The sequence below is a fragment of the Oculina patagonica genome, chromosome 4, assembly GCF_052425735.1.
Source record: "Oculina patagonica isolate OP01 chromosome 4, crgOcupat, whole genome shotgun sequence".
Classification (NCBI taxonomy): domain Eukaryota; kingdom Metazoa; phylum Cnidaria; class Anthozoa; order Scleractinia; family Oculinidae; genus Oculina; species Oculina patagonica.
Genome location: NC_135761.1, coordinates 55,958,263 through 55,981,475, shown reverse-complemented (window position 1 = coordinate 55,981,475; position 23,213 = coordinate 55,958,263). Strand labels below are relative to the sequence as shown.

Sequence of the window (23,213 nt, the reverse complement as noted above, 5' to 3'; positions counted from 1 at the left end):
TCCTTCTCCTGAAACGGTGCAAATTTTCAACAGCAACATTAAATTGAAGGGTTCCTGGAAACGTCCAGTTCAAGAGGATATTTCTATTCGACATTTCCATATATATTTTTTGGTTGAATGGATGACTAGCGCCCAATCTCCGTAGTTCGATCGCAACGGAATCGAATGGCTGCAAGGCTACGAGCATCCCCTGTCTTTTTTTCTCCCGCTTGTTGTTGTTGTTGTTTTTGCGCGCGCGCGCAAATTAAGGTCACCGTTGAGAGTCTTTTGGCCCTTATCTCCCCATCACAGCGGTCAAACGCAAAAATTGACGTCACATCCAGTCTTCGCGGCCTCGAACTTTTGACTCGAAAGTGTCGAAAGTGGGCAAACGTTTGCAAGAAATTGTTAAAGAAATAGTACGGTGAAAGAACAGTTCATGCTGGGACACTCAGTGGAGATGAATTATCAAATTTCCAATCCATAAGCGAAGTATAAACCTTAACTTTCCAGGGACGGCGTTAACTTTTGGCTTTAACGCAAAAGTTTACGGAAAATTTAAGACTTTGTATGGAAAATTTTGGCGGCAATTACACATGAACTGCGCACGCGCGCTGCGTTTGACCGCTGTGTGTATCTCCCCTGGCCTGACCAACTGTTGGAATTGTTGACTCTGTTTATTTGAGGCTACTTTACATTTAACTGTAGACCGTTCTAGCTGCAGGCAGCAGTAGTCGGAAAACGAGCAAAATAAAGTCGCACAACAAATCATCCCAGAGCGTCATGCCAGTAACAAGATGTCACGAGATGCTTCACTCGAGGGAGCGTTGCGTGACGTATCAAATAACGGCTGCATTGACGCGAGACTGTTGCTACAACTGCAGGTCACATAACAGGGTCACATAAGTCATGTTTATCCCTTCCACTGTAGCAATTTTGGGCGATTTCACTGTGTTATCGTCTGTAGGCTGCCTGCCGTGCCTGTACTAGTGCATATATATTCATTAGCTCCTGCTGAATTGCAAGGCCCGCAGCTTCTACTTCCTCATTTGTGACGCCTGTTTCTGGCGCTACACGACTTTTCAATAAAAAGCCAAAGTGAGCGAGCCTGACAATTGCGCCAAGAATACTCGCTAAACAAACATACACTGTGAGCGGAAGTGCAAACCAGATATTGGAGGATTTACTGTGATTATAAAACAGTAAAATCATGGCGAAGTTTTCCACTACAAACATGACATTTGATAGCCACTGTATTCTTTTTAGTTGTTTCCTCCGTCTTGCAGTATCGTCTGCGTCGAGCGGGGCAGATAAATCATCTCTAATCCAGTGAAATGAAAGAAAAAATATGAACAACAATCGACACCGCCAGTCACAATTACCTGCTCCGCATCGAGAACTGCAATCAGCTAATGCAACGATTATAGAATGGGGTACCAAAACAACAAAGATCCATCCCCGATAGCTCAAAATAAAGTAACATATCGCGAACAGTCGACTTGTCAAAAGAAGCAAGTATGTTAAACAGAGAAGCACTTTGTGCTTTATCTTTATGTCGATATCTCCTTCGTGTAAAAGTTCGTCTGCTCCTGAGAATGTCCAAACTAAACTAAGGCAAGACACTATGAGTGATATCATTTGAATTAACTTGACTGGTTCCTCTTGAACGCTAGCGACATAAAGTTGAATAATAAACTGAGGGATTGATTCACTAATTGCCTCCATAAACGGGGCTAGCTTGGCATAGAGAAGTAAGCGTTTAACGTCCTCGACTTCGTCTCCACAATCTACTTCCTCGCCCCGCCAGAGTGTTTTAAAGTTCTTCAAGCACAGGACAAATGCTTTAAGAGACGCCCAGGCAGGAGAGAAGGGGTTTAAAATGAGAAAAACCCTGAAAAGGCAATCTGTTACTCCGCGTACACTGTCACAGGTGATGGTCAGAAGGTAAACCATCACGAATACGATACAAGGCACAATCATGAAAATCACTCCCCACTTGAACCATTGCCTGTGATTTTGTTTGTAGAATTCAGCCAGAGTTAAGGCGTCTGTGATGGGATCAGCAAAGCTTAAAATGGTTCCTATAAGAAACACAAATGTATCGTACCATTTGAGACAGTCAATAGACCCCATCTTTCTCGGAATACAGCCCGTCTGCCACTTCCTCGTTTCCAACCGCAATCCGAATCATTTGCATGTAACGCCTGGCTTAGCCTGTGTACAGCCGTCCCGCTCCCCTCAAAAAAATCGGGGAGGAGGGGAGCGGGACGGCTATACACAGGCTACGCCTGGCTTTAACGCACGAGTAAAACTGACCTAACGTACCTTACAACCTTACAGGCTCCGAAGTAATATATCGTAAAAGCTCATAAGCCCCCAGGGCTTATTTCTTGAATTTACAGAAAGGGGTTGGCTTACTGGAGACGGGGGCTTCATTTCAAATCGTTTACAGCTAATCCGATAACTTGTCCGCAAAAAAGCACAAAAGTGCACGCGAAAAGACGAAAAGGTAGTATAGGTAGAAGTATAAAGCCACTGCACGTGCTGAATACTAATATTTGCACGTTTTCTTTCTTTTCAGACATGTGGAAATAAGGTACTTTTAGCCCTGTAAATTTTAGAAGAATTTCAAAACTCAAAGACATGCTACAGTTTATAAAGTAAAGCAACAGACAAAGGCCTCCTGAGAGGAAAAAACAAAATATCCACGTGCAAAGATACAAACTTGTACATTTCCTCTAGGCCAATATGCAAAATTCAAGTGAATACCCAGACCACCTTTCGGTCTTTCGCGTGCACTTTCGTGCATTTTTAAGACAAGTGCTAGGATACATATGAAAGAAGTCAATTTTAAGTGTTTTAGCCCTGTTTGGCAACTCGTTTTCATAAAGTTGCCAAAAGCGTAAAGGTGTCTCAGATTGTCTCGATTTACCATCTAAGGAAAGGGGGCCGGGGATGGGGGAGTATCAAAATATTGGACCTCCAGACGGGGGGCCTAAGGTAAAAAAATTCGGAATTACAGGACAAAGATCGAACGTTAAAAATACTTTCAAGTGGAAAGGAAATTTTAAATCAATGCGAGCAAAATAATAGTGGCGGTGTTTTAAAATAATAATCACGTGTACAAGCCAACATAATCCTGGAAGGTCACGAGTTGTATCAGTGCTCTGATCTAGAATGGAATGTGGGAAACCACCTAATTAATTATTAATACTTGAATTCAAAGTTCTTATGATGCAGGCGATACCGCCTGCTCATGATGTAAGGTGAGTACATAGATGTTCTGACTTCTGTCGATTCGTAACTGACAAACTTTTATATGCTGTAATTGCTGTAAATATCTTTCCATAGGCTACCAAGTGATCTGAATCATGGTTTTCTGTCTGTTTAGCTGAGGTAGGTATTCGATGTTTAATACGTATGAAGCTGCATATATAAAGAGTAGATTCGCAGTGGCTATTCGTACGGTAACCGTACTGCGACTTACATGCTTTGCTATTCCTACGGAAGTAAAAATAATTCATTGAATTTCTATCCAATTACTGATTCTTAAGCGCCTCGCTGTTAAGTGTTTGTTTGTTTGAGGAGTCCTTGTACTTACGAGTCAACTTGCAACGGCTCATTCAGATGGCCAGACGGAACCGTACGCCGACTTGAGATCTGTGAGATCTGTGTCAGTGTGTCTGTGTTCCACGAAAGTGTGTACTGTTAATACAACGCTGTGAATATAAAAGTTCGGCCGGGCGTACGGTCCCGTCAAATTGCGTGACATCTGCGTGAGCCGTCGCACGTCAAAATTCCAAGTGTCATCGAGTCGTTCACATTCGATTCACGTTGGTATGCAGGGACTATGCAAATTAGTCTGGCGCAAACGAAGAGCGCTTACCAGAATCGCTTATTTCTTCTAATGGTACCTATAATATTTTGGATTGGAAATATTTAGTAATTACATAGAAATTGAATGAGATATATTTACTCCCGTACGAATAGCAAATACATGCCGTATTATCGTAGAATAGCCGCTGCGCAAATTTGTTGACGCATTTGAAATTCAGATGAATTAAGATCTGCTTGCTCTTTTGGTTCACATGTTCAAAAATTTATGGATAGTAAATGCTTTATCATCTCAGATCGTTAGCTCTCCAGTAAATAAGACATTTTATTTTTGTTTTTTATCTGCATAGAAAACAAATGGTAGAGTCGTAAATCTGGACCATGTACAGCATGTTCAAGTACGATGTTCATCGAATCATTCATAGGTCTTCATGAGTAAATGTATTTTCTGCTTAACTTTTGTAAATTGTCCGAAACAAGCGAACTTGTCGTTGAGCTGGTGTTGAGTAGGTGTACCGCCTGAGGCTGAGCATTGGTAGATGCTTTCTTCGGGACTTTCCTTCGGGATTCTTTATTTAAGCAATAGACCACACTTTCTAGGGCTTTACTGGCGTGATAAAACCACGCGGGATGTTGGGAGAACACGAGAAAAGCTTGTAAATCTCGAGCCGGAGGCGAGGGATTTACAAGCTTTTCGAGTGTTCTCCCAACATCCCAAGTGGTTTTATTACGCCAGTAAAGCCCTAGAAAGTGTGGTTTATTGCTTTTATGAAATAACTATAGAAAACGTTCTTCAAAGAAATAGGAATCTGTTTTATTTTTCTTAATCAAATGTCTTATTCTCGACAAGTTCATCGGATGACGCGGTAAACCAATCACAGCGGCCGAAAGAATAAAACACAGGTTCAGCTTCACACACAAAATCCACAAATCGACGCGACAAAAACGTTTAAAAGTTCTCTTAAAGCTATGAAAGTCATTAGAAAGGAAAGGAAAAAGACAAACTGTCACGGTATAAAATGTATTCAACGATTTAAAAGTACTTTGACGTGGAAATCTAGCAAATTATGGCCGGAGTCATTCATCGCGAAAGTAAAAGCGGGTAAAAGAAACAGGAAAACTTTGCAAGTTTACAAACTTCACAGACTGACGAAGGTATTGAGAATAAAGGTTAGTTCCACAAACAAGTGCTTTAGAAATTTGTTATGAATTTATTTATTCCATATTCTTTCGTTTTCGCCGAATAACAGACTTGGAGAAAGCACTGAAAGCACGTAAAACTGAAAATATAATTCAAGCGCGTACAAGAACTCAACTTGAGGTTCTGCCATCAAAATAATTCATGTTCATCGCGACCAATTTGATCAGTTTTAATTCCTTTCAAATAAAGTTTCCGAGTTTATGTTGAATGGAACCATATCCATGTTTTTAATATTTTTCCAGTCCAGTGAAAGCGGACTTGTTTATTGTGTTCGTTCTCATATGTTTGTCTCTGCGTTTTCGTTTTTCTCTAGTTCATTCGTGGTGGGCGGGAAAATTCAATTTTGTGATCCACCCTCACTAAATTTTCATGACCATTTACGAGAATCATATATCCTCCGTTTTATTAACCATCAGATAGACCAAAAGAATACATTAAACTAAGTTTAAATTCTTCGTCCTTATGCGTAATCGAGCGTAGTGCGGCCATGTCGGGTCAGAAGCGGGACTTTACCGGTACAATAGTACATAGGTTTTTGACCAATAAGAGCGCGCGTAGTATATGAGTTATTTTATAATAATAAATAGTTATTATATTTATAATGGTAATTGAACTGAGTGGAGTGCAATTTGGTCTGAAATCATACGCGTGATTTCAAAATCAAACGAGCGCGTAGCGCGAGTTTGATTTGAAATCACAAGTATGATTTGTATACGTAATTGGACTACATGCTGTCCAATTTGGAAATAATTTGATGAAAAAAATTCCGAGGGCAGCCAAAATTGGACGAGGCCGTAGGCCGAGTCCAATTTGGCTGTCAGAGGAATTTTTTGAATCTAATTATTTCCAAAATTGGACAAGCATGTGGTCCGGTTACATATTAATTATATAGCTTGTAGTCAGTGAATCCAGCATAAACAACAAAACTTATGTCCAGAACGGGAAAAGCATTCAACAATAGTAGGCATAACACAGCACATGCAACTCACTCAGAGCATTGTCTTCACAAATAAAACTTTTAAGTTTGTTTAAAAACAAAACAGTGCAATTTTATTCACCTGAGTTTGCGAAGCTTGCTACAAAGTGAGTGAAAACACTGCATCAATCAATGAAAGTCGTAAACAAAGTGTCCGAAGAGCTTAACAACTTCTTGAATGTGACATACTCCTTTCCACTATATCGTTCGTACTTCATCGCCGTCTTTTCTTTTCGAATTTCAGCAAAAAACGACAAAGAATTGCATCTAGCTCATGCCTCATGGCGATGAATATCTGACAGCTTTCTTGCTTCGCTTCGCTGCATTAACGTTTACCCAAGTTTTGTACTATTGGAGGTGTTTTGCTCTTGGTTTTTGCTTCTTAGTGTAGCTAGCTCCTCTTCTGACAACGTAGAAAATTTCTCTTTGTTGTTTCTATTGCTGAAAAGCTCAAAAGGAATAGAAAAACGTAGCAAACTTGCTCCATAAAATTCCGCCATTGTCGACTCACAATGCGACCAGTTTACAGCGCTGACGCTATGCTTTGTGCTAATTGGCTAATATCCATCACATGTTGTGTTTTCTTCGATTTGATTGGCCGAGACGAAACTGTCCAATTTATTTTAAATTGGACAGATTGTGAATTTTACCAAAAAATCCTAATTGAAACTATCCAAATTTAATCCCAAATTGGACAGTTCCCAGAAATTAAGGAAAAATAGCTGTGCTGACAATATAGGATTTACTGACGGCTATATAATTACAGACCAAAATTGCACGACACGAAGTTCAATTACCACTTTATTACATCTATTTTGAAATCGCACAATTTAGATTTTAGTCAGTACCAATATCCAGTAGCCGATTGGTAAGAAAGCGGAACCGGAAACGCTTTACATCTCATTTTAAAACAGATAGACGTCATGTCAAAAACTCAGTCGAGCGTAACGAAGGAAAAACATCTTTCAGTGAAGGAAACTCGTGCAGTTCTCAAGCTAGAACAAAAACACTTTTATGTACTTCAACGTTCAATCCTCGTCAGCTGACTCAATGATGTAACCCCATTGTTTCTTCTTTGGTTGTGGTTGAGACTTATCGTTGTCTTTGGAGAAGAAAATGGTGCAACCTAATCGTGTTGAGGATTTCTTGTGAGTTGTGAAACTCTCTCGATCGCACGATGCTCAGGTCTCGATCAGGTCAGTAGTGGATGGGTTTTCTCCGTCAAATGCCGTTTTATGGCACTCTACATGATTTAAAAGGGATTCCGGGCTTCCGGCTCGTAATAATCTCCGTCCTTTTTTGACCTCAGGTTAGAACTGATCTTGTCAAGTTGTTCCTCCGGTGCCATTGTTTTAGGATTTTAGTGGCGAGATTTTCAAGATGGCGGAACTGATACAGACTGATACCAGCTTCTTCAATCATCGTTTTGACATATTTTGGCGTATTTTTATTTACAGCGACAGACTTGAGCTCTTGTATTCCATGGCTTGAAACTAAAGAAAACCTGCATGGAAACCTATACTTCTTGTGTTGGCTCTGTATTTGTTGTGTGGTTTTCGTTTGTTTATATTTTGATGGACTCGGGATCACACGGATCTTGTGCAAAAGGTAAAGAAAAATCGCCAAAATATTTGTCAAAATGACACTGAAAGTTAGAAACTTCCTCAAATGTAGGTCTTAGGCATGAAAGAACTCATTATTATCATTCAGAAACTGAAAGTAATTAAATTCATCCATTTTTTAAAGCAAGATTTTGAAAACAAAAGTTAAAAATTCACTAAACAATAGACAATGCCTTTCTTTCTCATAAAATTTTCCTGCAATTTGATTAGTTACTTGTGCATTCTATTAAATCTGATTGGTTGTTTTGTTTTACTGTTCCTTTCTCATTGGCTGAAAAAAAGATGCGATTTAGAGCAAAAAATAGTGCGATTCGTGAATAAATCGCACTGCTGAGAGCCAATCAGATTGCGAGGATCACCAGTGATTTCAAAATGGATGTAATAAAGCAAATAATTGGATAAGGCTAAGAATGATATGAGAACGAACACAATAAACAAGTCCGCTTTCACTGGACTGGAAAAATATTAAAAACATGGATATGGTTCCATTCAACATAAACTCGGAAACTTTATTTGAAAGGAATTAAAACTGATCAAATTGGTCGCGATGAACATGAATTATTTTGATGGCAGAACCTCAAGTTGAGTTCTTGTACGCGCTTGAATTATATTTTCAGTTTTACGTGCTTTCAGTGCTTTCTCCAAGTCTGTTATTCGGCGAAAACGAAAGAATATGGAATAAATAAATTCATAACAAATTTCTAAAGCACTTGTTTGTGGAACTAACCTTTATTCTCAATACCTTCGTCAGTCTGTGAAGTTTGTAAACTTGCAAAGTTTTCCTGTTTCTTTTACCCGCTTTTACTTTCGCGATGAATGACTCCGGCCATAATTTGCTAGATTTCCACGTCAAAGTACTTTTAAATCGTTGAATACATTTTATACCGTGACAGTTTGTCTTTTTCCTTTCCTTTCTAATGACTTTCATAGCTTTAAGAGAACTTTTAAACGTTTTTGTCGCGTCGATTTGTGGATTTTGTGTGTGGAGCTGAACCTGTGTTTTATTCTTTCGGCCGCTGTGATTGGTTTACCGCGTCATCCGATGAACTTGTTGAGAATAAGACATTTGATCAAGAAAAATAAAACAGATTCCTATTTCTTTGAAGAACGTTTTCTATAGTTATTTCATAAAAGCAATAAACCACACTTTCTAGGGCTTTACTGGCGTAATAAAACCACTTGGGATGTTGGGAGAACACTCGAAAAGCTTGTAAATCCCTCGCCTCCGGCTCGAGATTTACAAGCTTTTCTCGTGTTCTCCCAACATCCCGCGTGGTTTTATTACGCCAGTAAAGCCCTAGAAAGTGTGGTCTATTGCTGAAGTATGTCATTTATTAAAATAAGATATTTCTTTTCTCAAGGTATTTTCAGCCATGGACGAAGGTCAAGCCCGATCATCTTCTGATAAAACACTTGATTTTGATGATGACACTTTAAGAGGTAAGAAGCCTTTATTCTTGAATAAATAAAAAATACCGTTTTGTGTTTATGAAAGTAAGATGCAAACACGAGAAGGTTTAGGGCTACTTAAAAAGTTACTTTTGTAAACATGCACTTTCTGCAGCTCGGTGTGTCCCTACTGAAAATGTGCGTTTCCTATTTGTTATGGCTTTGCTCGTTTTGAAGTAACACATCTTTAAAGTTAGGGCGCCTTTCAACCCCCCGGTCTGAATAAGGTTAAGGGAGAAACAAAATTGTCGATTCATTTATTTATTGATTGTAATGTAACATATATTTAAGTGCCACTTTGAAAAAATAAAAACAAACATGTCAATTAATTTACTAAACCCCTGCGATGGACTAGCATCACATCCAGGGGAGAGGAGCAATACTCCTCGTCGCTCAATGCTACAGAAACCGGGATAAGCTCCGGCTGTATGGGCCACTTGGCTCGGACACAGACTTTACGTTTACCTTCACCATTTTTAAAGCAAGAGAGCCAAGTGTACATGTAGATCTTTTTTAATAACAATAATTACTATATAAGCATATCTTGTTTTGTAGCGATAGCAGAAGTGTACCTCGAAGAAGGTGACACAGAATATGGAAAAACAGAAGCTTTCAGCGCGATATACTTTTACACTGAAGGAATTCAAGTGAACTGCAAAGATGATGAACTGAATGCCAAACTGTACAGCAACAGGGCAGCAGCTCATCTCCATTTGGGTAGGATGTTGCTTTTTGCAAGTTCTTTTTATTAGGCACTATTAAAGTCTGTACACTCAGCCTAGCAAGCATGTGCTTAGGTCACAAGCGGTCATTCGTTGTCACTCGTGATTACCTTTAGACACTATTATTGTTGACAACTTTTCGATATTTTTTAATAAACTTACCCAGTGATTGCCTTCGTTAAATGACCAATCAGAGTGCAAGAATGGAATGTTAATTTCAATTATGTTTTCAGGGAATTACGAAGAAGCCCTGAAAGATGCAACAGCTGCCGTCAAGCTGGAACCAACATCGACTGAAGCTATAGAAACAGGTAGACCATTGGTGGCCACCTTTGTTGACAGGTGTTAACCAGAAAAGCCTATATCTCATCTGATTCACCTACAGACTCCGTTGATTCGCGAGAGAAAGTCAAAGACCATTGAATCAAACAAAGACTTAAATGTCATCCGTCGGCTAAACAAAGATCATCTTCTTCGATCAGTTCAATTTTTACTGACAGCAATTTGACCGTTCCCAAAGTTACCTTAAAAACTCTCTTGGAAGCCACCATTTTTACATTGCGTCACACTGTAAACGACAAATAAAGGAATTTAAACAAGGAATTATTCGCCGAAAACCGAATTCTAACTCAAACACAATCAACCAAGTTATGAAAACCTAACCGGATTTAAAAAAATAGTGCCCAAGCCCTACCAAAATGCCGTCCTGAAGCTCCATGGTCATGCATATATGCCAAGTAAAGCTTGATTTTTTTAGCTACAGAATAAATAAGGTTTTGAATATTTTTGCTTCCGCAATATGGCAATGTACTACTTACGGCCTAATGATGAATATTTCATTGTAGGAGCGAGTGCTTGTGTTCAGCTAGAGTGTTATGAGGACGCCATAACGTTGTGTGATAAGGGATTAGCGGTATCCTTGACAACATGCTTTTATGTTCTTTGCCATACGTAACTAATGGATAAATAATGCCATACGTAGGTAATGGTAAATCTGCAAAAAGATGTACTCTCTCACTCTCTTCTACAGTGGAACCCCGATATAACGATATGCCAAGGGAGCAGTAAAATAATATCGTTATATCGAAGAATCGTTATATCGAAACTCCACTTATAACGATATGGTCTAAAAAGAACCGAAAACATCGTTATATCCGGGTAAACCTAACAAGTGCTTTTTACTGCATATTAAAGGAGGATAAAAATAATAATTTTGATAAGAAGGCTTGGAACACAGTATCATTTTCGTATATCATAGTACAAAGCTCCTTCAGAAACGTTAGAGATCACTCAAAAACTGTAATGTTATTTTATTAAATTCGATGTTTTCCAAACAAATTGTGACTGTGTACAGATAATATCGTTATATCGGGAGGATTTTACGTTCGGTCCGCTAAATTATATCGGGAATATCGTTATATCGAAGATCGTTATATTGGGGTTCTGTCGCATACATTTTACTGTAACTTTTGCCGTGACATAGAATATTCATCGTTATATCGGGAATATCGTTATATCGAGGATCGTTGACAACGTTATATCGGGGTTCCACTGTATTTGATATGCCGGTAAGAGCACTTCATAAACCACAAATGTAATTGAGAATTCCAGGGCTTATCTTGGTCTAGGAAGGATAGGAGGAGAAAGCGGGTGGGGTGGGAGATGAAATGACCTAAAAACCCAACAGTATACTTTACACTCCTTCTTATAAAAGCGTGAACACTAAAAAATATGTCTGGAATGTTTGTGTTTAGCCAATCACATGCGAGAACTTCAGACCGCAGAAACCACAAACAGTAAATGGGTTTCCATCGGTCACGGAGCAACTTTAGTTCTTATTTTGTTTCAGGATACACGCTCTGTCTTTTTTAAGAATTTAAAGAACTGCTATTCTTTCGTATCGAGGGCCACATCCAGAACATGGTTTCAGGGATTTTTGAAAGAAAAAAAGGACGGTTTCTCTAGCGACGATATACGACATGGTTCAGTGCATGCAGTATGTTGTAGACATGTCTAGACATAAGATGTAAACACGATAAACCGAATATAAAATACAAAATTGTGGAGTTTTCGTTACTGATTGTAAATCTTTTCGGTAGAACAAGGGATTCGATTTATTTCGGCAAACGATTTCAACCCTTAGGCAATTAGAGGTTCCGTGATCGTAAGACTGCAAACTGCAAAGGCTCCAGACGAAAATTATTCAAAATGTTGGCGTGATTGGTGCAAAGTAAACACCTCAATCGCTCAATCGTTTGATTTTCGCTTTTTCTTCCCGCTATCGTTTCGCTGTTATCGAAGAAACAAACCTTCCTTCTATCAGTGTTTAGGTCTGCTACAATAGTTGGGGTGAGATAAAAACCGGAAAATGTAAGCTTAGCTTATCTCAGTACAAATTGTAACATGCCATCAGGCGAACGGTAACTGCAGATACGAATTCGTTACAATTTTTGAAAATTGGCGGCAACTGGGGCAAATCGTAGCGTCGGGCGCATCGGTTTTTCAATTTTTTCTATGAAAAAAATCACTCAAACCTATTCTTCAGTGGAGCAGTGAATGTTCTCAAAAAGGAAGGAATTACAATTAGTGTAACGTCTTGAGTACATTATGAGCGTTGTTTACGCTCAAGTAAGTCAGCGTCAGAATTTATAAAGAGTACAATTAGTGTGTTTACTTCTAAATTGGAGCGAAACGAGAACCAAATATTGTTCCGTGACCGATGGAAACCCATGTGGTTTCTGCGGTCTGAAGTTCTCGCATGTGATTGGTTAAAAGACAAAGAACATTCCAGACATATTTTAAGTGTTCACGCTTTAATAAGAAGCGGTGTAACAAGTCGGATACAAGTGGGCACATGAGTTCATACAAACACTGAGAAACGCAAGCGCCGAATTTTTTATGCTTGTGCTTACACTTACGCTTGGGCTTATGATGTCGTTGCTAGTGAATTCCAGGCTATACCAAGTATCTTTTTTATCCCCGGATGGCGTAATCATCGTGAGATATATGAGGGGAATGTTTTTTCTTCAAAAAATGCTTCCTTTACGTAACAAACGTTACTTTACCAGTTTTATTTTTTTGAAAACGAAGTTGTGGTGCAGCTACTATACAGCGTCATGAACCCATTGATAAGCTTTAATTTCATTTCATTTCGACCTCAAAATGTCTTCGTCTGTTTAGGTAGACTAGACTAGACTAGACTAGACTAGACTAGACTAGACTAGACTAGACTAGACTAGACTAGACTAGACTAGACTAGACTACATGGACAAGACTAAACTAGACAATCCGTGATATCGAGGTTAGACTCATTTGCACTAGGTTGCCTATCCCTCCTATTGCAACTAGTGTCGTTCGTTGGCGTCGCAGTAATTCTGAACAGAGAGTTGGATAACGTGGTACGGCTTTCATTCTAAGGGGCTTTCTTAGGCCCGCCAGTGTGTAACTGCTCTAGAGGGCCTAAGACCGGTTGGATGATGTGCTTTACCCTACTTATATTGTGTATATTGTTCAATTTTAGATACTCCAGCTGAACAAAGAGGTCATTTCTCGAGTGACATCTGAAGTGAAACAAAACGAATGACGAGAGATTTATTTTATATATTTATTTTATATATTCCTTCTTTCAAATAATGTTATGTCACTTGATCCTATGAAGATTGACAAGAATAAAAAGACTTTACTAGATTTATGGGCCAGGAGTGTAAGCAAAGAAAATAAAACACACGATACAAAAGGAACGAAAATAAAGAGGACGCTTGACACCACTAATGTCAAAGAACAAGTAAGTAATGCTACGGTGTCTCAATTGCACCACAGATAATAGCTATTTACCAAACAAATGGGATTAATTACCCCTCATTTAATTACACGTTTTTTTATTAGTCGTTGTAGACGTGATTGTTAATAATTTCAAGTTTGCAAGAAAGTTAAAAAGCCCTTCATTTCAATGAAATGAACCTTACTAACTACTTTTAGAAAATTGTGTGTATAGATTTTGTAGCGCCCTCGAATTCTTACTAGCGTAGTCGCATTTTTTGTTGTTTGTGGGCACGTAAGGATGCCAGTCGCAAACCAATTTTGGTGAGAATAGACTGCTTATCTGACCAAGCATTCCCTGCAACGTTTTCGACAATCTCGATCCTTCTGGTCTGCGTCAGGGATCGGGACCTCTGGGCTATTCTGAAAAGCCGCCACAAAGGCGTCTGAATCTGATTAGCTGTTGAAAAACTTGTTCGTTTCACCACATTATCGACCACAGAGCTCGTTGAAACAATGAAAACACTTCTGATTGGTTGATCTGTAACGCGCCAAAATTTGAACGAGCGTCGGGATGGTTGTCCTGGCCCCTGGGGAATTGAAGGTCTGTGCTTTATGCAAATCAAGGATTGTGCACGCAATCGTAATATGTGCAGTTTTTGGATGTATTTCTGTTTGGAGACGACGTCAACAGTCTCGGCACAATTCTTTTTCACTTAAATAAGCATGTTTACTGTATAACGATGTTTAACAACAGAGAATGATCCCAAAACAGCACTAATTACAATTACGTGACACGACCTGAATTTGCATAAAACCGCAGACATGTCTGGTCTCTAGTGAATGAATTAACGGTCGAATGAATATTCAGTGGTTGAACATTTTAAAATTAAATAAAAGAACTACCTTGCTGATTTTGACTTTGCTGGGGCTTTACACGAGCTTAAGCTGTAACATTAATTTTTGCTGAAATTTTCAACAAAATCCTACTGCTAGTAATCGTTGCAAAGAGCCATTTTTTGTCTCTGGAATGTGGAGCCTGCGCAATAGATTCATCGTTAGAATACAATCTCCGGCGCACGCGTACAATCAAACCGGAACCAGGATTTCCTTGTTCCGGTTTGGATTCGTCCAGAGCCTTTGAGTTTCTCGACCGCTGGTCAAGGGGAACGCAGGCTCTGAGAACGAGATTGCGTTTTCGATAGTCTCGTCTACATAACACCAAGGATAATCGGTATAGTGTATTTTGAACACCGCTTTCAGTAAACGTTCACGTTTCTGTTTGATAGGAAACTACAGCATCTGCACTGAAAACTTCCAAGCTAGATAAGACTAAAAACGGAACTTGGTATGATGACGATGCCACCACTCATGACAGTCTTCCAGATGAAACCGGTGCAAAACAGTTCCTCAAACTTGGCTTTGACATTCTTGGCAACGCTTTTTACAATCTGGGAGATTTTAAAAAAGCCATCGAGTACCATAAACGCGTTAAAGAAATTGCCAAAGAAGTGGGTGACAGGGTTGGGGAAGGAGACGCGTATAGTAATCTTGGCAATGCTTACTACAGTCTGGGAGATTTCAAACAAGGCATCGAGTATTATGAACGTGATCTTAAAATTGTCAAAGACGTGGGAGACAGGGCTGGAGAAGGGAGGGCATACGGTAATCTTGGCAATGCTTACTCCAGTCTGGGAAATTTCAAAAAAGCCGTCGAGTACCATGAACGTGATTTAAAAATTGCCAAAGAAGTGGGAGACAGGGCTGGAGAAGGAACCGCCTATAGTAACCTCGGCAACACTTATGACCGTCTGGGAAATTTCAAAAAAGCCATCGACTGCCATGAATGTCATCTGAAAATTGCCAAAGAAGTGGGAGACAGGACTGAAGAAGGAAGATCGTATGGCAATCTTGGTAACGCTTATGACAGTCTGGGAGAGTTTAAAAAAGCCATCGAGTACCATGAACGTCATCTAAAAATTGCCAAAGAAGTGGGAGACAGGGCTGGAGAAGAAGCCGCGTATGGTAATCTTGGCAACGCGTAGGACAGTCTGGGAGAGTTCAAAGAAGCCATCGAGTACCATGAACGTTATCTACAAATTGCCAGAGAAACGGGAAACAGGGCTGAAGAAGGTGGTGCATATTGTAATCTTGGCAATGCGTACTACAGTCTGGGAGATTTCAAAAAAGCCATCGAATACCATGAGCGTCACCAAAAAATTGCCAAAGAAGTGGGAGACAGGGCTGGAGAAGGTGGTGCATATGGTAATCTTGGCAATGCGTACTACAGTCTGAGAGATTTCAAAAAAGCCATCGAATACCATGAGCGTCACCAAAAAATTGCCAAAGAAGTGGGAGACAGGGCTGGAGAAGGTGGTGCATATGGTAATCTTGGCAATGCGTACTACAGTCTGAGAGATTTCAAAAAAGCCGTCGAATACCATGAACGTCACCAAAACATTGCCAAAGAAGTGGGAGACAGGGCTGCAGAAGGAAGATCAAATTGTAATCTTGGCAACGCTTATGACAGTCTGGGAGATTTCAGGAAAGCTATCAAGTACCATGAACGTGATCTAAAAATTGCCAAAGAAGTGGGAGACAGGCCTGGGGAAGGAGCCGCCTATAGTAACCTCGGCAACACCTATGACCGTCTGGGAAATTTCAAAAAAGCCATCGACTGCCATGAATGTCATCTGAAAATTGCCAAAGAATTGGGAGACAGGACTGGAGAAGGAAGATCGTATGGTAATCTTGGCAACGCTTATGACAGTCTGGAAGAGTTTATTAAGGCCATTGAGTACCATGAACATCATCTAAAAATTGCCAAAGAAGTGGGAGACAGGGCTGGAGAAGGTGGTGCATATGGTAATCTTGGCAATGCATACTACAGCCTGGGCGATTTCAAAAAAGCCATCAAATACCATGAACGTCACCAAAAAATTGCCAAAGAAGAGGGAGACAGGGCTGGAGAAGGTGATGCATATGGTAATCTTGGCAATGCGTACTACAGTCTGAGAGATTTCAAAAAAGGCATCGACTGCCATGAATGTCATCTGAAAATTGCCAAAGAAGTGGGAGACAGGACTGGAGAAGGCGCCGCGTGTGGTAATCTTGGTAACGCTTATGACAGTCTGGGAGAGTTTAAAAAATCCATCGAGTACCATGAACGTCATCTAAAAATTGCCAAAGAAGTGGGAGACAGGACTGGAGAAGGCGCCGCGTGTGGTAATCTTGGTAACGCTTATGACAGTCTGGGAGAGTTCAAAAGAGCTATCGTGTACCATGAACGTGACCTAAAAATTGCCAAAGAAGTGGGAGACAGGGCTGGAGAAGGCGCCGCGTGTGGTAATCTTGGCAACGATTATCACAGTCTGGGAGATTTCAAAAAAGCAATTGAGTACCTTGAACGTGATCTTAAAATTGCCAAAGAAGTGGGAGACAGGGCTGGAGAAGGTGCCGCGTATGGTAATCTTGGTAACGCTTATGACAGTCTGGGAAAGTTCAAAAAGGCCATCGAGTACCATGAACGTGATCTAAAAATTGCCAAAGAATTTGGAAACAGGGCTGGAGAAGGAAGCGCATACGGTAATCTAGGCAATGCTTACTACAGTCTGGGAGATTTCAGAAAAGCCATCGAGTACCTTGAAAGTAATCTAGAAATTGCCAAAGAAATGGGAGACAGGGCGGCAGAAGGAAAATCGTATGGTAATCTTGGCAATGCTTATGACAGTCTGGGAGATTTCAAAAAAGCCATCGAGTACCTTGAACGTCATCTAAATATTGCCAAAGAAGTAGGAGACAGGGCTGAAGAAGGAAAATCTTATTGTAATCTTGGTAGCGTTTATAGCCGTCTGGGAGATTCCAAGAAAGCTATCGATTACCATGAGCATTCTCTTAAAACTGCCAAAGAAGTGGGAGTAAGGGCAGAAGAAGGAAAAGTCTATAGTAATCTTGGTAACGCCTATCGCAATCTGGGAGATTTCAAAAAAGCCATAGAGTACTATGAACGTGCCATAAAAATTGCCAAAGAAGTGGGCGACAGGGCTGGAGAAGGAGCCGCGTATGGTAATCTTGGTAACGCTTATGGCAGTCAGCGAGATTTCAAAAAAGCCATCGAGTACCACGAACGTGGTATAAAAATTGCCAAAGAGATTGGAGACAGAGCTGGAGAGGCTAGAACGTTCTATAACCTTGGTCAGAGCTTGGAATTAGTAGGCTCACCGCTCCAGGCTCTTGATTGTTATCATTTTAGTGTGAAAATGTTCAACGATCTTAGACACCAACTACTGCTTAAAGATGAGTGGAAAATTAGCTACCGCGACATGCATAATGGTGCATACACTTGTTTATGGAGGCTATTGCTTGAACAAGGCAAAGTAGTCGAGGCCTTGTGTGCCGCTGAGCAAGGACGCGCACAAGCTCTGCAAGATCTTATGAATTTAAAGTATGCAGCTGAAACCGCTCATAAAACGGAAGAAATAACTAATGACGCATTTAGTTGCCTCCCATCAAATACAGTCTTTATGGCAGTTGATAAAAGAGAAATCAATTTCTGGATTATCCAAAACGGAAAAGATGTTCAATTAAGAAAGAAAAAAGTTGACGGAAATAGTTCGGACGATATGGCGACCACTGTTGCTAAGTCTTTAATTCACAATGCACGTGAGATTATTAGTGATGGAAGTACTGTGAAATGCGAGGATCGTTCATTGGATAGGTTAAGTGATGAAGATCTGTCAAATAAGAGCTGCGATCACACCATATTCCCTTCGGCGCACTTTGACACCAATCCTTTGAGAGCATTGTATGACGTCATAATCGACCCCATCTCAGACTTGCTTTATGGCAATGAACTGTTGTTTGTTCCCGAGGGACCATTGTGCTTGGCCCCCTATGCTGCATTCGTGGATTCTAATTCAAAATATCTGTGCGAGGCTTTCAAAATCCGAGTGATTCCGTCCCTGAGTAGCTTGAAATTGATCACAGATTGTTCAGCAGATTACCACAGTAAGTCTGGGGCGCTGCTTGTGGGTGATCCATGTTTAGAGGAAGTTCTCTATCAGGGGAGAAAGCTGATACAGCTACCATGTGCAAAAGAGGAAGTGAAAATGATTGGGGAAATACTTCACACTGCACCCCTCATTGGAAAAGAGGCAACAAAAGATAAAGTCTTACGAAGACTCCCCTTAGTTGCTTTGGTACACATTGCAGCACATGGTCGTATGGAAACAGGAGAAATTGCCTTAGCACCAAACACGGCACGATCATCTCAGATTCCTATCGAGGAAGACTTCCTTTTAACAATGAAAGATGTGCTGAGGGTTCAACTGCGAGCAAGGCTGGTTGTGCTAAGTTGCTGCCATAGTGGTCGTGGTGAAATTAAGGCTGAAGGGGTGGTTGGTATTGCACGGGCCTTTCTGGGTGCTGGTGCTCGTTCTGTTCTTGTGTCCCTGTGGGCGATTGATGACGAGGCTACTCTAGAGTTCATGAAAAGTTTCTACTCACACGTAGCCGAAGGAAGAAGAGCCAGTGAAGCTCTAAACCGAGCCATGAATTGTATGAGAGAATCTGACGAGTTTAGCGAAGTGAGGTATTGGGCTCCATTTGTACTTATCGGTGATGACGTCACTCTGGACTTGGATGAAGGCGATTAGTTGTTCTTAATTGTAAGTAGATCCTTGTAGAAGGTTTCGATGATACATTGGGAAAGGGATATTACACTAGTACTTGCACAGCGTAGTTTACAGTTTTCAACTATGAGCAATATTTGATTATGTATCTGTAAAGTGTTCCAAAATGTAAACCAATAATAGAAAACACTTTTACTTCTACCATACATTTGGGAACGCCATGATGGTCTTAGGAAATTTGTAAATGTTTTCTTAAGGGGCTCACTGGTAATTTTTGTGCACATTGTTGGCTGATTGTAGATTTTTCTTGCATATTTTTGTCCAAACTGCAATATTTAGTTTAGCTTTAAGAATGGTATACTTTTTGGGGGGTCGAGTCTCTTTCAGTCCCTTTTCAGAATGAACATTTTGTTTTTGCTCAAGTTACTGACATATATTTTTACATTACTGCTTCTTAGGGCCTCTTCACATGAGCCCGGTTTACGAGCTGTCTCAGTTACCAGGATGGATTTTGACCTCTGTTCATATGGAAAATTTTAAGGGCCTCTTCATATGATCCCGGTTGACCGGGCTGGCCCAGTTACCGAGATCTCGGCTCACTCCTATTTTCTTGTAAAATTTTGGATGTGTTCATATGAGAAGGTGGGCCAGCCCGGTTACCGATATCTCGGTTTCTGCAACCGAGATCTCGACAACCGGGAAGAATATTTTCCTATATGAACGCTCCAGCCCGGTCGCCGGGACGCAACTTTTTTTGAGAAAATACTTAGCTTCCCTTTCGTAATTGGGCGGTCCAAATGGTTTAATTTTGCCTTGTATCTATTTCCACTTCAGAAATATGCGAATTAGCTTTATTAATAGTTACATGGGTCAATAAAGCTACAATAGTCGTGAAAGATGCAACTTTATGTGTCGCCATTTTGCCTTAGTTTCTTGAATTTTATCCCCGTCAACCGGGCTAAAATTTTCCATATGAACAGAGGTCAAAATCCGTCCTGGTAACTGAGACAGCTCGTAAACCGGGCTCATGTGAAGAGGCCCTTAGCCCGGTTGACGGGGATAAAATTCAAGAAACGAAGGCAAAATGGCGACACATAAAGTTGCATCTTTCGCGACTATCGTAGCTTTATTGACCCATGTAACTTTATTAAATAAAGCTAATTCTCATATTTCTGAAGTGGAAATAGATACAAGGCAAAATTAAGTCATTTTGACCGCCCAGTTACGAAAGGGAAGCTATTTTCTCAAAAAAAGTTGCGTCCCGGCGACCGGGCTGGAGTGTTCATATGGGAAAATATTCTTTCCGGTTGTCGAGATCTCGGTTGCAGAAACCGAGATATCGGTAACCGGGCTGGCCCACCTTCTCATATGAACACATCCAAAATTTTACAAGAAAATAGGAGTGAGCCGAGATCTCGGTAACTGGGCCAGCCCGGTCAACCGGGATGGCCCAGTTACCGAGATATCGGCTCACTCCTATTTTCTTTGTAAAAGTTTTGATGTGTTCATATGAGAAGGCGGGCCACCCCGGTTGCCGATATCTCGGTTTCTGCAAACGAGATATCGGCAACCGGGAAGAAAATTTTTCCATATGAACACTCCAGCCCGGCCGCCGGGACGCAACTTTTTTTGAAAAAATAGCTTCCCTTTCGTAACTGGGCAGTCAAAATGGCATAAGTTTGCCTTGCATCTATTTCCACTTTAGAAATATGCGAATTAGCTTTATAAGTAAAGTTACAAGGGTCGATAAAGCTGCGATAGTCGCAAAAGATGCAACTTCATGTGTCGCAATTTTAATTTCGTTTCTTGAATTTTATCCCCGTCAACCGGGCTAAAATTTTCCATATGAACAGACGTCAAAATATCTCCTGGTAACCGAGACAGCTCGTTAACCGGGCTCATGTGAAGAGGCCCTTAGATGGCGAAATAAGAAGCTGTAAAGTGAGAAAAACAGGGGCCCAGTTATGGATCTTGATCTAGATGTCTATTTGCAATCCTGATGGAAACGTCTTCATGTTAAGACATCAACCCCTACTTGCTCAAAATTGACTGTAAATACTGGACTTTTGGTGGTAAAGTTTCCGTAGCTTTAGAGGAAAACAACGAAATAAGCTTTGCTCGTAATGCTTTTTTTCAGTGAGCTTTTAGATAAGGAGCGAGCCAGTTTGTTTATTTGAGTCATAATAGTAGAGCTGGGGCGAGCGAGCGGCCGATCTCAATACGTTAGAACATTTGGTTAAAAAATCGAGCTAAGAAATTTGGTTGTCACTTGATTGTTCATCTGCCCGTACGTCCATTCGCACGTACATTTGCATAGCGCCTTCGCAAGTTGTGCAAGGCCATCAAAATCTAACTATGGAGCTCTGCTTGTAGGTCTGGCTAATTTATGTTTATGAGTTTGCAATAAACACGTACATGTATGTATAAATTTAAATATTACTAAGTACAGTCGGCTCAATTGAGTGCAAATACATAACAGCCCCACAGTGTGCAAGCTTCTTCTTACGTAGCACAGAAACATTTTAAATGCGTAGCCGTAGTAGCTACTCTATATGATGTTACGTCAAAGTGAGGTGTTTTAATTTTATTCTCAATGACTTCATTTGATACATAACCCGAAGGAACACCTGGACATATTTAAGGGCAGTTTGACAATCACTTCGAGGTAGTTACAAAACATTGCAAATTTCACTGCCCAATTATAAGTAGCAATAGCAATATTTTATTAATTTTAGAAAATTTAAAAGCCAGGCGGTTTTTAAAGCGTTTCCTTCGGGTTATGTCTGTGGTGTGCGAAGTGATAACATAAAAGCATCTTACTGGAGAAAATCGAGTAACAAATGGGTTTTAGTGATAAGACTCTGCTTGCATTATAAATCGATAAATAAATATAACCCTTGCAGGCTTTTACAATGTAGTGCCCGCTTGTATCAACACAAATTAGCTATAACTGAATAATTGGTATCTGACCTTTGGCATATACAGCATACAGCTATAAATTTAAAGGAATCAGACTGAAATTACTAGTCAGATTAAAGATGATTTCCAGTCTGTACTGCGCAGACTCAGGGTTTGTTTTCATTTTTGTTTTGAATTCGTTGAAACGTTACACTTCGGTGATAGCGTACATGAAGTTTTTTAGTTCGCCATTACGGATCGTTTCGTTCAAGAATTCACGATGAGCTAAAACGTCCATTTGAAATACCATCGAGCTTCTTTTACTCGTTATTATTGTTTTGCAAGGATATCTGGCGTTAATAATGAAGAAAAAGGTAAGTTTTGTCCCGGAATTTTTATTTTTGCTAGTAAACATTCTTCTGTTTGTGAGACTCACAAACATTGCAGGCAGATTGCGCAGTACGGACTGGAAATCATCTTTAAGTACAAGTAGCAACGTTTTTGCGTAAATAGTGGTAAAATAAAGTTGTATTTGAAATTGGCGTATCGCTAAGACAGAAACTGTTTCATTTCCATTTAAAATAATATAAGATATAAACAGTTTAAGGAATAAAGGATTTCAACTCCAGATATCAAATATCTTGCTTCTTATTGTACATTTTGTCTAGATCGCTTGAATTTCTAGCATAGCGAACTCGTTTCCTACGCAGAAATTGTTGAAGTAAGGTTGGTTTTAGTTTGATATCAAAGGTAACGATAATAAAATATATATTTTTTAGAGAACAGTATTGAGGCGTGTCTTTTGTGTCTTATAGGCCCTGTTGCCATTCGGCTATTTCATCGCGGCTGACGCGGCAAATCCACTTCTCTACTTCTAGGCTTCCCAAGTGAAGGAACGCTTGAGATTCAGCAACAGAAGCGAAGAAGTCTCTAGCGGTGACTAAAAGGTCCTCGCATTGACGTCTCTCAGTAAACTCATCACGTCTATGTTCCATTCATATGATTTATGAGTTTTAATGAGGCAAAGAAATACAACGAAAGCCCGTAAAACTTCAATATGATTGTTATTAGTTACATTATTCTCGTTGGAAAACTTTTAAGGTGACTAAAGAGGATTAATTCAGACTGCAGTCTGAAGTTTGG

General features: G+C 40.1%; 1 protein-coding gene, 1 long non-coding RNA gene and 1 pseudogene across 3 annotated transcripts; 1 reads left to right on the top strand and 2 right to left on the bottom strand.

Moving 5' to 3' along the window:
• Positions 1-67: 67 nt before the first annotated feature.
• LOC144650756 (uncharacterized) lies at positions 68-3,615 on the bottom strand. Its single transcript, XM_078510505.1, has 2 exons — positions 3,581-3,615; positions 68-2,060 (listed from the first exon to the last, which is right to left on the bottom strand). Exons 1-2 carry the CDS (start codon positions 3,600-3,602, stop codon positions 934-936), a joined length of 1,149 nt encoding a protein of 382 aa, XP_078366631.1. The 5' UTR covers positions 3,603-3,615; the 3' UTR covers positions 68-933.
• Positions 3,165-22,204, top strand: LOC144650734 (uncharacterized; annotated as a pseudogene). Its single transcript, XR_013570179.1, has 8 exons — positions 3,165-3,375; positions 8,974-9,052; positions 9,617-9,778; positions 10,017-10,094; positions 10,629-10,696; positions 13,442-13,567; positions 14,832-19,208; positions 21,091-22,204. The product of XR_013570179.1 is annotated as an uncharacterized LOC144650734 (transcript).
• LOC144650790 (uncharacterized) lies at positions 10,749-13,565 on the bottom strand. Its single transcript, XR_013570200.1, has 3 exons — positions 13,054-13,565; positions 12,617-13,018; positions 10,749-11,481 (listed from the first exon to the last, which is right to left on the bottom strand). It is a non-coding gene; the product is annotated as an uncharacterized LOC144650790 (long non-coding RNA).
• Positions 22,205-23,213: the final 1,009 nt, after the last annotated feature.